General features: G+C 54.5%; 3 protein-coding genes across 3 annotated transcripts; 1 reads left to right on the forward strand and 2 right to left on the reverse strand.

Moving 5' to 3' along the window:
- Window positions 1-1,031: 1,031 nt before the first annotated feature.
- M406DRAFT_250312 (uncharacterized protein) lies at window positions 1,032-2,906 on the forward strand (the record flags this gene model as incomplete). Its single annotated transcript, XM_040916688.1, has 1 exon — window positions 1,032-2,906. One exon carries the CDS (start codon window positions 1,032-1,034, stop codon window positions 2,904-2,906), a length of 1,875 nt encoding a protein of 624 aa, XP_040779765.1.
- Window positions 2,907-4,386: 1,480 nt separating this feature from the next.
- M406DRAFT_273301 (2-isopropylmalate synthase) lies at window positions 4,387-7,163 on the reverse strand. Its single transcript, XM_040918180.1, has 4 exons — window positions 6,927-7,163; window positions 6,663-6,807; window positions 4,990-6,567; window positions 4,387-4,906 (listed from the first exon to the last, which is right to left on the reverse strand). The coding sequence occupies exons 1-4, from the start codon at window positions 6,932-6,934 to the stop codon at window positions 4,778-4,780; spliced, it is 1,860 nt and encodes a 619-aa protein (XP_040779766.1). The 5' UTR covers window positions 6,935-7,163; the 3' UTR covers window positions 4,387-4,777.
- Window positions 7,164-8,011: 848 nt separating this feature from the next.
- M406DRAFT_344809 (uncharacterized protein) lies at window positions 8,012-10,653 on the reverse strand (the record flags this gene model as incomplete). The annotated part of the gene is made up of 5 exons (XM_040922014.1): window positions 8,012-8,785; window positions 8,845-9,023; window positions 9,101-9,158; window positions 9,224-10,499; window positions 10,574-10,653. The coding sequence occupies 5 exons, from the start codon at window positions 10,651-10,653 to the stop codon at window positions 8,246-8,248; spliced, it is 2,133 nt and encodes a 710-aa protein (XP_040779767.1). The 3' UTR covers window positions 8,012-8,245.
- Window positions 10,654-12,202: the final 1,549 nt, after the last annotated feature.

Raw genomic sequence — 12,202 nt, forward strand, 5'->3', positions numbered from 1 at the left:
TCGCCATGCTGTCGCCTCCCACCACCTTCTCTTAATTAAGCCTCGACGATCGTCGTTCCCCTTCGCCTCGGTTCCCTCCTCCTTCTTGCTCGGTACATTTTTGGTGGCAGACCGGTTTTGACAGTACATCCAAAGGCAGATAGATCCATTTGGTGATCTCTACCTTCTTCCATTCTCAACTTTTCTCCTCCACTTTGGCCTGAGCTTTCCCACGCGTGAACAGGGAACCGCAAACATCATCTCCCAAGGCCACTTTTTATTTTCCTTCTCCTTCTTTTCTTCCCACATTTCGAAGACCGATCTTGTCAAAGGACTATCCCTCCAGCTGGTAGGAGGAGCCAAGGGCCGGAAGACAATCAAGGCGATCAGTCAGAACAGTTCACTTCACCACAGTCAACAAACATCTTTCAGTCTCCACAGCTCCGACCTGGCAAGCTTCACGCTGCTGCATTCAACCTGTGTATCACGTCGTTTATGACAGTTACATTCATTGTCTTGTACCATCTTGCAACACCTTGGTCCCCGAGACATACAGCAGAAGCAGCAGCAGCAGCAGCAGCCGCAGCAACAATACCAAACCATTTTCTGATACCCCAAACGACTTGTTGATCGAGCCACCACGGTCCCTACCATCACTACCAATTTTTCCATCTTACCAAAACGATATTGAGCATCCTTATCCGCTGGCACGGATCAGCCGCTATTCTCATCATTTACACTGACAAAAGGCCTTGTCACAAACAAACGCACAAAGACAGCTAGCAACGACATTGTGGTCCTCTTCGTTCGCAAACAGAATGCAATTGTTGACAAGAATACAATCTACCAGACGACAATAACCACTCTCGACTCTGGGGTTCAGGGGACAGGTAGGATCTGGAATATAGGTCCTGAGCATCTCGCCTTGGCCTGGCTTCGACCTGTCGAAGCTCGATCTGCTTAGTTTCAAGACTACCAGACCCGATCGATCAACAGATCCTTCTTCACCAGCTTTTGTCTCTTCCCGAACCTTCCTTTCTCAAGTACACAACATGGATTTCCACCGGCGCCGGCTCGCCTTCGCGGTAGAGTCCACCCCTACCCTACTTCGCCGAGCTACAGATGTTGTCGCTTCGGCAACCTCCTCTATTTCTGCAGCAGAGGAGACCATCGCCCCTTACGATCATGGCCTGAACGGCGTTGCCCAGACAAACAACATGATCTTTAAGCAGGGCCTGTGGTGGACGCTGGGCGGCTTTGGCTTCATCATCCTGTTGGTCAGGATATACCAGATCGCTTGGGCCCACATCCGACAGGTCTCGGCCATGTCCGTCGACGGAGAGAAGCAGACCTACTGGAAGTACGCACAGGCACACTGGATGCCGTCCTTCAAACAGGACTTCTGGTATGCCCCGCTCTGGAATAAGCGGCACAACCGCGAGATCAGACTCTCCTCCGCCATGAACATGGGCACATTGCCCTCGAGGATGCACTTCATCCAGCTCGCCCTCTACAGCATCAGCAACCTCGTCTATCTCTGCTACGTGGATTGGTGGAACCCCAACAAGTACTCGCTGTGCGCAGAGATCCGAGGTCGCTCTGGGACGTTGGGCGCGGTCAATATGCTCCCGCTGTTCCTCTTTGCGGGCCGCAACAACCCGCTGATCTCGTGGCTCAAGATCAGCTTCGATACCTACAACCTCTTCCACAGGTGGCTTGGCAGGCTGGCGGTGGTCGAGATCCTCATCCACCTTCTGGCCTGGTCGATCGTGCAGCTGACGGCCACGGGATGGGCTGGGCTGATGGACCGGGTCTTCCATGACCCCTTCATCGCATCGGGAACCGCCGGCACTTGGGCCATGTTCCTCATCCTCATCCTGTCTCTCTCGCCGATCCGCCACGCTTTCTACGAGACCTTCCTCACCACCCACATTATCCTGGCCTTCATCACCCTCGTCGCCTCCCTCATCCACTGCTTCACCCCCAGCGAGATCCCCACTGGTCTCCCCCAGCAGACCTGGTTCATGGCCATGTTCATTATCTGGATGTTCGACCGCACCGCCCGCATGGTCCGTCTGACCTACTGCAACTGGTCGCACCGTGGCTTTACCGAGGCCATCGTGGAGGCGATGCCCGGCGAGTGCTCTCGCGTGACCATGCACCTGCCCCGTCACGTCGACATCAAGGCCGGCTCCCACGCCTACATCCGATTTGCTGGCATCAAGCCTTGGGAGAACCACCCATTCTCGATTGCCTGGGTCGATCACCACTCCGAGGAGCTGCCGACGGACGAGAAGGAGCTTATGATCCTTAAGAAGAAGACAACAACCTCCGTCTCCTTTGTCATCGGCGCCCAGACAGGTTTCACCCGAGACCTCTACAACAGGGCCAGCGAAGCGCCCAACGGTGCCATCAGGACTCGTGCCGCTATGGAGGGGCCTTATGGCGGCCACCACGAGCTCGACAGCTACGGCCACGCCGTCCTTGTTGCGGGCGCCACCGGCATCACCCATCAGCTCAGCTACCTGAAGCCGTTGATCGAGGGCTACAACGAGGGCAGCGTCGCCACTCGCCGCATCACCCTCATCTGGATCGTCCGTGACTACGAGGCGCTCGAGTGGATCCGGCCGTGGATGGACGAGGTGCTGCGGATGCCGAACCGTAAGAAGATCCTGACCATCAAGCTCTTCATCACCAGACCCAAGAACAGCAAGGAGATTGTCTCTGCCAGCACGACCGTGCAGATGTTCCCCGGGCGGCCCAACATTCCACTGCTGATCCGTAAGGAGGTTCACGCGCAGATGGGCGCCATGGCGGTCACTGTGTGCGGGCCGGGCGCGCTAGCCGACGATGTCAGGTCAGGTGTGAGGCAGGTGCAGGACGAGGGCACTGTGGTGGACTTCTTCGAGGAGAGCTTCACCTGGTAGATGGGAGAGGAGGCCACGATGCCTTCTTTGTTTCCAGAAGCAGCGAACTCACGAGATACCACGGCGTCAAATCACGAGACCACGACGAGCTGGCAGGGGCAATCTTCTTTACTTTCTCTTCTCCTTTTCGAGGAGGTGGACTTTTCTTTTTTAATCTTCGACACATCATTACTGGTGGGCGATCCAGAGCCAAGATTTAATCTTGATCTGGTGATTTTAACTCTACTTTTTTGTACTGCTTTACTCTTATTTTTCTGCCACCCATATGCAAGCGTTTATACATTCTCTCTGTTCATAACTGCACTTTGTTTTACTACACCCACATGCCTTACTACGGAGACTTGGCTGTCGCGCGGTGAGGGAGAAGAAAGAAGTAGAAGGAGCCAGTGGAGAGGACGGCAATATCCAAGAGGTGGAAGATATTTTCCCTACACATGATATCCCAAACTGCATCGTTGTTGCATTTAATTCGGAGTTGGAGAGGTGGACTCTTAGATGAAAGACTTGACTTTCTGGGAGGAAAGAAAGGAAGATGGGAGAGGGAGAGAGAGAGAGAGAGATTTTGATATCCGAACTGTACATAGTCCACACGATGCTTTCCCTGTATCTTTCCCATGGGGTGTACAATAGTCACCCGTGTATAAAATGATTAGCATTGATTTGTTCACAATATGATACTCTACAATATTTTGTATCTTTCACTCGAGGTATAGAGAATTTGTCTGGTTGCCCGATGATGCTGCTCATTGGGACAGGGGCAAAGTCGTTGGAAGATGCCCGAGCCTCTTTTCCACCAGGGTCTTGTTTCTGCTTCCCCAGACGCTCACCTACAGCCGGGGTAAGCTCGTGCCATTTTGGCATGATTTGTTTCGAAGACAACATCTTTCGTTTGATGAGGGACCCCGGAAGGATTGGTGTATTGCGGGAGGACTTGGGTATTTTCCGATGGTGGCACGATATTGTAAGTTTGTGGTACGATGCGGACCCGGCTTATGAGTATCTGTCTGTGGAAGTGAGATGTTGGGTCTGGTGCCTGGGAAAGGGTTTTGAGGGGGGGGGGGGACCAACTTGACAGATGGATGGATGAGTGGGGAGACTGCGTGTGCATAAAGTGCTTGATTGCCTGGGGTTCGTCGGATTGGGATGGGTGGATGATGAGTGATGCTCTAGAGGAGGAGAGGAGTGGTGTATATCATGTGAAGCCCCCGGGGGGGGGGGGGGGATGAGGACCGTCCTGTAGAAGATCTGCTTTGGTGTGGACAAGGCAGTGACATATTAGGAAACGTGATCAGTCGGATGTCAGGTCGAGTCTGCACCGTAAGTCGAGATGGTATGAGGGGAGAGAGCAAGAGGCTTCATCCGAGTACATAACGGTTAAGAGAGGGTTGAGCGAGAAATAGGTTCAAACAGCAAGACAAACAAAGAAATCTGCTGCTGGGGTTGGTCACTTTGGTCAGGACTAGAAAAGTATAGTCTTCTTCAATGGATGCCATTTTGGTCTTATTTTGCTTTTTTACTTCCTTTTTCTCTCTCTGCTTTCCTCTCCTTTTTCTTTTTTTTTCCCCCCGCTGCACACCGTGCCATCGCGACAAGGCTTTCTCTCAAATTTGCTCCTGGAGACTTTATTCCCCTAGTATTTCGTTAATACAGAGGGGGCGAATGAGGGTAGGAAAGTCAAACCGCAATCACTTTTTTAACCCCCCCACCATCCTTAAACCTCGCCACTTTTCCGACAGACCGACGTATTTGGGTTTTTGCTAACGGACAGAAACCAAAGGACAAATGTGAGTTACAAGACATGAATCGTGAGCCCGGTAGGAATATGTCTGCAAGAAACCCATCATATCAAACAACACCTTCTTCCCCTGAAGTTACATCTCGTCAGCTGCGGTCTCCAGGCGATTGATGATATCGGACTCAGGGTTGGCATTCGAGGCGGTGCTGCCATTCGCTGACGCCAGCTTGTTCAGGATGGGGCTCTTGGGCTGAGAGACGACAAACTATAGAGCAGATAGTATCAGCATTCATTCAAACGATATGGATTGAATGTAGAGAAGGGAAATGAGCCGGGAAGGGCGTTTACATTGCTGGCGGCGCTCAGCAGCGCGACTAGGGAGCTCTGAACAACATCCTCGTGGATACCCACGCCCCAGAACCTCTGGCTGGAGCCTGCAGTGGTGCACTCGATGTACGTGGCGGCCTTAACGTCACGGCCCTTGCCGACAGCGTGCTCCTTGTAGTCGTTGACATCGACGTCGACACCAATCTGGCGCAGGGCATCCGACAAGCTCGACAGGGGGCCATTGCCGCGGCCCTTGAGCTGGTACTCGCGTCCCTCAACCGAGATGACGCCCTCGAACACCCGCTGGAGGTTCTTGGTGTCCTGCGTCTTGCCCGGCTCGGGTGGCGCGGGGCTTCGCGACCGGTCCGGCGAGATGGTGTAGTCCACGATGGTGAAGCGCGGGTTATCGCGCAAAAAGTACGTCTTCTCGAATAGCTCTGTGATCTCGACGGGTAGCAGCTCGCGGCTGCGCTCGTCGGCGACCTTCTGCACGACCCGGCTGAAGTCCACCTGCAGGCCACGAGGTAGGTCGAGGTGCAGATGTTGTTGAATGATCCAGGCGGCGCCCCCCTTGCCACTCTGCGAGTTGACGCGGATGACGGCCTGGTAGTCTCTGCCGATGTCCTTGGGGTCCAGGGGCAAATAGGGGATCTGCCAGTAGTCGTCGTACTCGGCGCCAGACTGGTCCCGCGCCAGGAATCCCTTCTTGATGGCATCCTGATGAGAGCCGCTGAAGGCGCAGACGACCAGGGAGCCGCCGTATGGCGCACGAGGGTGGACCGGGATCTTGTTGCAGACCTCGACCGTGTGGATGACCCCCTGCAGGTTCGAGAAGTCGACCTTGGGGCTGATGCCCTGGGTATAGAGGTTCAGCGCCAGCGTGACCAGGTCGACATTGCCGGTGCGCTCGCCGTTCCCAAACAGACAGCCCTCGACGCGGTCGGCACCAGCCATCTGCGCCAGCTCCGCCGCGGCGACCGCACAGCCTCGGTCGTTGTGCGGGTGCAGGGACACGCAGACCTTCTCACGCTCGGTGATGTGGGTGCAAAAGTACTCAATCTGGTCGGCGTAGACGTTGGGCGTGGACATCTCGACGGTGGCGGGCAGGTTGAAGATGATGGGGTTCTTCTCGGTGGGCTCCCACTCGGCCTTGACGGCCTCGCAGATCTGGACGGCAAAGTCCAGTCCCGTGTCAGAGAAGGTTTCGGGGCTGAATTCAAAGGCCCATTCGGTGCCCTGCTGGGCGGGGTCGTCCTTGGTCAGCTGACGGACCAGGCGCGCGCACTTCTTTGCCAGCTCCAGACTCTCCTCCTGTGTGAAGCCGAAGACTATGCGCCGGAAGCACTCGCTGGTGGCGAGGTAGATGTGTACGATAGCCTTCTTGGCGCCTTTCAGGGACTCGACAGTTCTGCGGATGAGGTCCTCGCGGCAGGGGGAGAGAACCTGCAGGTAGACGTCGTCGGGGACGGCGCCTGGAGTGTCGATCAGACGGCGGGTGAAGTCGAAGTCGGTCTGGGAGGCAGAAGGGAAGGAGACCTCGATCTCCTTGTAGCCCAGGTCGCAGAGCATCTTGAAGTAGGTCCACTTCTCATCACCGTTCTAGAGGAGGAGAACAAGGTCAGGGGAGAATTGTTCATCAAATCCAGACCACAGCAGCCTGAATTAGCGAAGGAGGGTGGTAGAACAGAACGCACCATTGGATCGACCAGACTCTGGTTGCCATCTCTGAGATCTGTTGCCAGCCATCTTGGGGCCTTGTCGATGACCTTGGAGGGCCATTGCCGGTTGGGCAGGTTGATAGGCGGAAAGGACCTATATTTCTTGGAGGGATCCTTGAGCCTGCAATGTTGAAGCGGAAGTGACAACCAGATTAGTAGCTGACTGGTTGACTGACTGACTGCGCTGCATAGGTGATGCAATTGATAGCATTTTGAGTAAGGGTGGGCGCGTGAGCTTACATGGGCATCGTGAAGGTTGTTGCCGAGTGCGGAAGGTGATTCTTTGTTTGTGTTGCGAGCTCGGCGGGTTTTGGGCGCGAGGGGGAGGGGCAATTTTTCTCTCGTTTCTGATGTCAGCCTTTTCTTGAGGAGGGGCAGGAGCAGACTAGGGTCTACCAGTAAAGAGTCATCAATTTCCTTTGTTCAGGAATGAACATGTGAGGTTGGAGCTTGAGCTTGCCAGCAACAAGGAGGTACAGACAAAGAGGGAATATGAATTAAATACTTGGGAAGAGGGAAATCTGAGAGACCAACCAAAAGAGTCATCATCCATGAATTGATTGAGTCACCATCTTTGCCTTTTCTTTTTTCTTCTTTTTTTCCTTCTTTTTTTCAAGCAAGATTGCCCCCATTCCCGTCTGGTATTCTGGGGTAATGCAGGGGTCCCCTCTTGTACTAGCTCTTCTCCAACAGCAGGGAGCTAGCTACCTACAGTACCGTGAGTGCCTAGTACTGCAACTTTCTATTCACTCAATACTACTACATTAACGTGGTATCGCTGTGGGTAAGCTGGCATGTGAATTCTGCCCAACTGCGACACAACAGCACACCAATAATAGCATGCGCATATGCGCAAGCCCAAGTCAATTGTACATAATATGGCCTCCAGAAAGAGGAGGGGTATTAGTTTCCAGAAGAAAGAGGTTGGCCGTCCTCGGAGCTGACTTTGAGACTTCGGCTAGGGGAGGGCGAATCATCATGGTCTTGCAGGGCTCACAATGATCCAAAATCATTACGGAAATAGGGCTGGGCGAACTGATGGGGCACCAAGCCTTTCAGACCCAAGCAAGGCAATACTTCTTGACTCCGATTCTACAATCTTTCACCATGAACCCGCGAGAATCTTTGCCAAAACAAAACCAAAAAAAAAAACCGATTGTAGCCGCGGTTGCCCCGCTGACCCGCTCTTCGCTCATCAAAAGATGGCCGGTTCCTTCAGTGCCGGGCCGGATGGCATAGGTAGATAGACACATCGCAGCTCATCCCGACTCAACATGAAATCTGTTTAGCAGGAAGCCGGTACCAATCAGGAGACCATCTGCTGTAAGGAAGTTGACAAGCTTTCATTATTCTCTCGATCACTACGTTATCTTTCTCTGATTGTGTGCCGCAATAGAACCTAACGCCGATTGCCCTATTTCGTTCCGCCATCACCCAGCTACCGATCCGCCCAAAAAGTCAAATGCCAGCCAGGGTGGAGAGCGCATAAATGTATATCAGTAGAGCCCGCAAGACAGAACAGCGCCCACCAAAATCAGTCCGACAGAGAGAAACTTGAATCAGTACCCGTATACACCTGGTCCGCCTGCCGCCCACCCGTGGACATTTGTTGGTCCGTCAATGTAAAACTGCAGTTCATGCTCGTACCCGTCATTGCCCGGCATGGCAGCAGCGCCTGGTTGACCGTAGTAACCAGTCTGGCTCACCACGACATTCGGATCGTAAGCTTGTTCTGCCTGTGCCGCCGCAGCTGCTCCCTGGTGCGTGTCAAAGGCCTCCAGAAGCAGGCCGAGGCCGTCAGTCGTCTGGCGTGCCGCAAGCTGCTGCTGCTGCTGGTGGTGGTGGTGCACACCACCCATGGCTTGTGCTTGTTGTGCCTGCATCTGTGCCTGTTGCAGCTGGTTTTGCGCCCGCATGTTCGGGTCAATGTACATCATAGGCGTCGGCAGTGTGGACGGAGCTGGCAGAATAGTCTGTGCCGATTGTTCGCCGTTGCGGTGCTGGTTCTCGTCGGCCTTGCCAGCCTGGCTTGCCACCTGTCCATGCTTAGTAGTAGGGGAAGAAAGGGCAGTCTGCAAAGCCTCGGGAACGGGGTCGCGCTGCAGGACTGTCAGCCTCTTTTTAGTTCACAATGTGAGTACCTGAATAAGATACGTACGCCATCTGCCATGCTCCCTTCAATACCTGCGACAAGGCCCTTATTATCACGCGCAAACTTCTCCAGTATCTCGAGCCATCGCCCTGCCAGCGGCCAGACCTGGCCTGCCTCGCTGAGGATGCTCATAGCCCGCTGGAGCATGATCGGCCCGTCAGCTCTGAGTGAGAGGTCTGGGCAAACTTTGGGGACATATTAGCATTTTGCAGGCCTTCGCTTCTCGATCTCTCTCGTGTGTTCTCGCTTGGTGACCACGTACTATTAGGATATTTGCAGAGATAGGTGGCCATATGACCGCAACTAAAGACACAGAATAACTGGAAGATGGTCAGTCTCATCCGCACGGGCGAAGAGGAAGCTACCGGCACAGGAACCTGCTTACAGCCATCTGGGCACCCATTGTGTCATCATGGGCTCTCTCCATGAACTGCGTCTCGATCTGTTCGTGTAGGAGCTTGACGTTCGTGAAAAGCTCCATTGACATGTTTGACCAGAAGGTCTGCAGTTCGGGCTCTGCCTGCTCAGAGTTAATCATCTCACTCAGATAAGCCTTGCGCAGCACGATGTTGCAGAGTCGCGTGGAGTTGGTGATGCTGAGGTAGGCAAGGTCCTGGCCGCTCGCCTTGTACCCCTTCAACAGCAGTGGGCTCCACACGTGGTCGTGCGGCAGGCTGGACTCCCAGTCGTGCAGCCTCTGGACAAGCTCATGATACTGGCTCGTGTCCTCCCAGGGCCGTGAACTCCGGTCATACTTTACGGCTCGACGAGACACCCTACCCCAAAAGTAATGCGTCTGGATCAGCGTTGCAAAAAGAGACCGCCTGGGGTCGGAGATCAGTTGTGGGTTCTCGATCGCAGGAGGCGTGTCCTCAAGAGCTGCCCGTGATGCGGGCTCCTGGCCTCTGGCGAAGTCTTCCTCGCTGCAGGGAAGCAGGGCAGTGATGTCGCTGGCGGCGAGGGAGATAGGGGACTCGGGGCCGGAGTGAAGGTTGTCCTGGCTGTGCAGCATCCACAGCGTCCGGCGAGCGGACTCCGAGGCGATGACCATCTCCTTAGAAGGGTTCTTGAGGGTGTACGTCTCCTCCCGGTGAAGACGCAACAGAGCGGCCATCCGCATGGCGATACCCATGTTCATATAGCTTCTCTGATTGTATCCGCTGCCCTGCTGGGCAATGCTGAGCAGGTAGAAGGCCTGGCATCTCTCCAGGCTTGGAGTCTGGTAAAGCTCGGACAAAGCCACAGCCGAGGCGCGATCCATGAACGTCTCGGCAGCCTTCATACCGTCGCCATGACGCTCGACCAGTGCTGGTGTGAACCGGGCTGATATGCTCAGGATGCCGAGCAGCAGGAAGACGCTGAGTGAGCGATGGTCGGTTCTCAGACGATCGACAAAGGCCTGCTTGGGGATGAAGCCGAGTTGGAAGTAGTTCCGAGTGAACTGGTTCACGGCTTCGATTGTGTCCGCGAGCGGTGGTAGATAGTCCCATTGGTCAACGCCCTTGACGTTTTTGGGCGGGACGGGAGGTGCAGGTATGACGGGTGCGTCGAGTATATCACGGCGCATCTTCGCAGAGTCCCGTTTGTGGGCCTTGTCGGCCCTCATGCGTGGGTGGCGATATTCGCGGTCATTATCGGGTTGGCCGCGGACGGGGAAGATGCTTGGAACAAGTCAGTACCTTGCATATTATTTACTTAATCGAGCATCACGTTCGTGGGCTAGGAATCAATATACCAAGCATCTGCACCAAGACCGGCCTCGGCACATGCATTGCATGGTGGCTTCGCCTTGTCGTGTACACATTTGCTTCTCATGCGACGGCACCTAAAATCACAGATAAGTCAGGTCAGCGCGGATGAACGACGGCAGCAGTAGAGACCGAACAGACTGCGCAAGGCGAAGCAAGGGACAGGGCGAGCGTACCGACGACATGCTATGGGAGCACGACGTTTGATGGCAGAGCCAGACTCTTGCTGCTGCTGCTGCTGCTGCTGCTGCTGCTGCTGAGATCCCTGCTGAGATGCCTGCTGCGGCGTCTGCAGAGACTGCAGCAACAGCTGCTGTTGTTGCTGTTGAGAAGGAGACGAATCATTGGGAGAGGGCGATTGGCGATCAACACTCGGTGGCTGAGGATGGAGAGACTGCTGAGGCGGTCCCACTCCGACACCAGGGACGAGGCCTGTATTGAAGCCTCCCGTCTGGACCGAAGGTGGAGGGCTGGCGTCGTCCATCTCGAAAGGCGATTAGGGGAGTTCTTTTCGCGATGAAGGCCGGCAACAAGACTCGCGCACGCGATGATGTTTGGGCCGTCGGCAGGCAGAAAAAAAGCTGCAGAGGAGCTCGTGTGGTGCCCGTGGCAAAAGAGTTCCCACTTTGTTGAAAGTGGGCCGAGTCCAAGGATTCTGTGCTGGGATCTTGGACTTGTTGGTGTGGGCTTGGGGGCTGTCAGCCTGTGTCAGGCGGGGTACGGAGGCCCTGGGGGCCCTTTCTTCGATCAGATCGATCTTTGGAGGAGGTCGTGCTGCAAGGGCTTCCAGGGCCTGTGCTGCCCCAGTGGTGGAGGCACCTAGGCCAGTCAGTAAGCTCTGTTGAAGGCACAGCGCAGGCAGGGTTAGGACATGTTATTTTCTCAGTAGGAATCAACAATGTCGGAGCTGGGTCGTTTCTGGGAAGGAGTAGAGGCAGTCCATGGTGTATAAGGGAGTTGGATTGGGCATCAATGGCAACAAAAGGGATAATCAATCATATCTACATGTCTGTCTACACCGAATTCCGACCGGCTGGCCAACCAGCTATGAGTGCTAAGGAGGTGCAATTGCTTTTGCCAAACGTGGTCGAGAATTCCCCCGCCTCACGGAAGTATGAGGAGCTATCTTATCTAGTTCAATACTACATACATGCAGTACACACACCTCTTGCTGGAGGTACTCTTCGTGCCCCCTGGCTGTGTGTGCACACCGGTGTGCCACCCTCACCTTTCTCGACCTCAAACAGGCAATACAAGAACATGAATTGCTTCCACAGAAGCATGTTGGGCTCTGCTTTATATATTTTGATAAAGCAATGAGGAGGGGTAAGTCGAAGGTGGTGATCTGCACCATTCACTGCACCTAGCCATGTTGTCATACATGACGGGTATATTGATACGTTGCGTGCAACCACCTTTTCTTATTTCTGGCCACGAGAACAAATTAGCCCAGAAGTGGGAGGCCTGCCTGGCCATCAAGGAGTAAATGTACTGTACCACACCTACCAGTAATAAGATGTCTACTGTATCTCTGGCAGGGATAACTTCTCGGCGGGCACCTTCTCAATACACTGCTGTAGCTGCCGTAGCTGCCTGCCGTTGACACCCAGAATATC

Source organism: Cryphonectria parasitica (assembly GCF_011745365.1).
Source record: "Cryphonectria parasitica EP155 unplaced genomic scaffold M406scaffold_2, whole genome shotgun sequence".
NCBI lineage: Eukaryota > Fungi > Ascomycota > Sordariomycetes > Diaporthales > Cryphonectriaceae > Cryphonectria > Cryphonectria parasitica.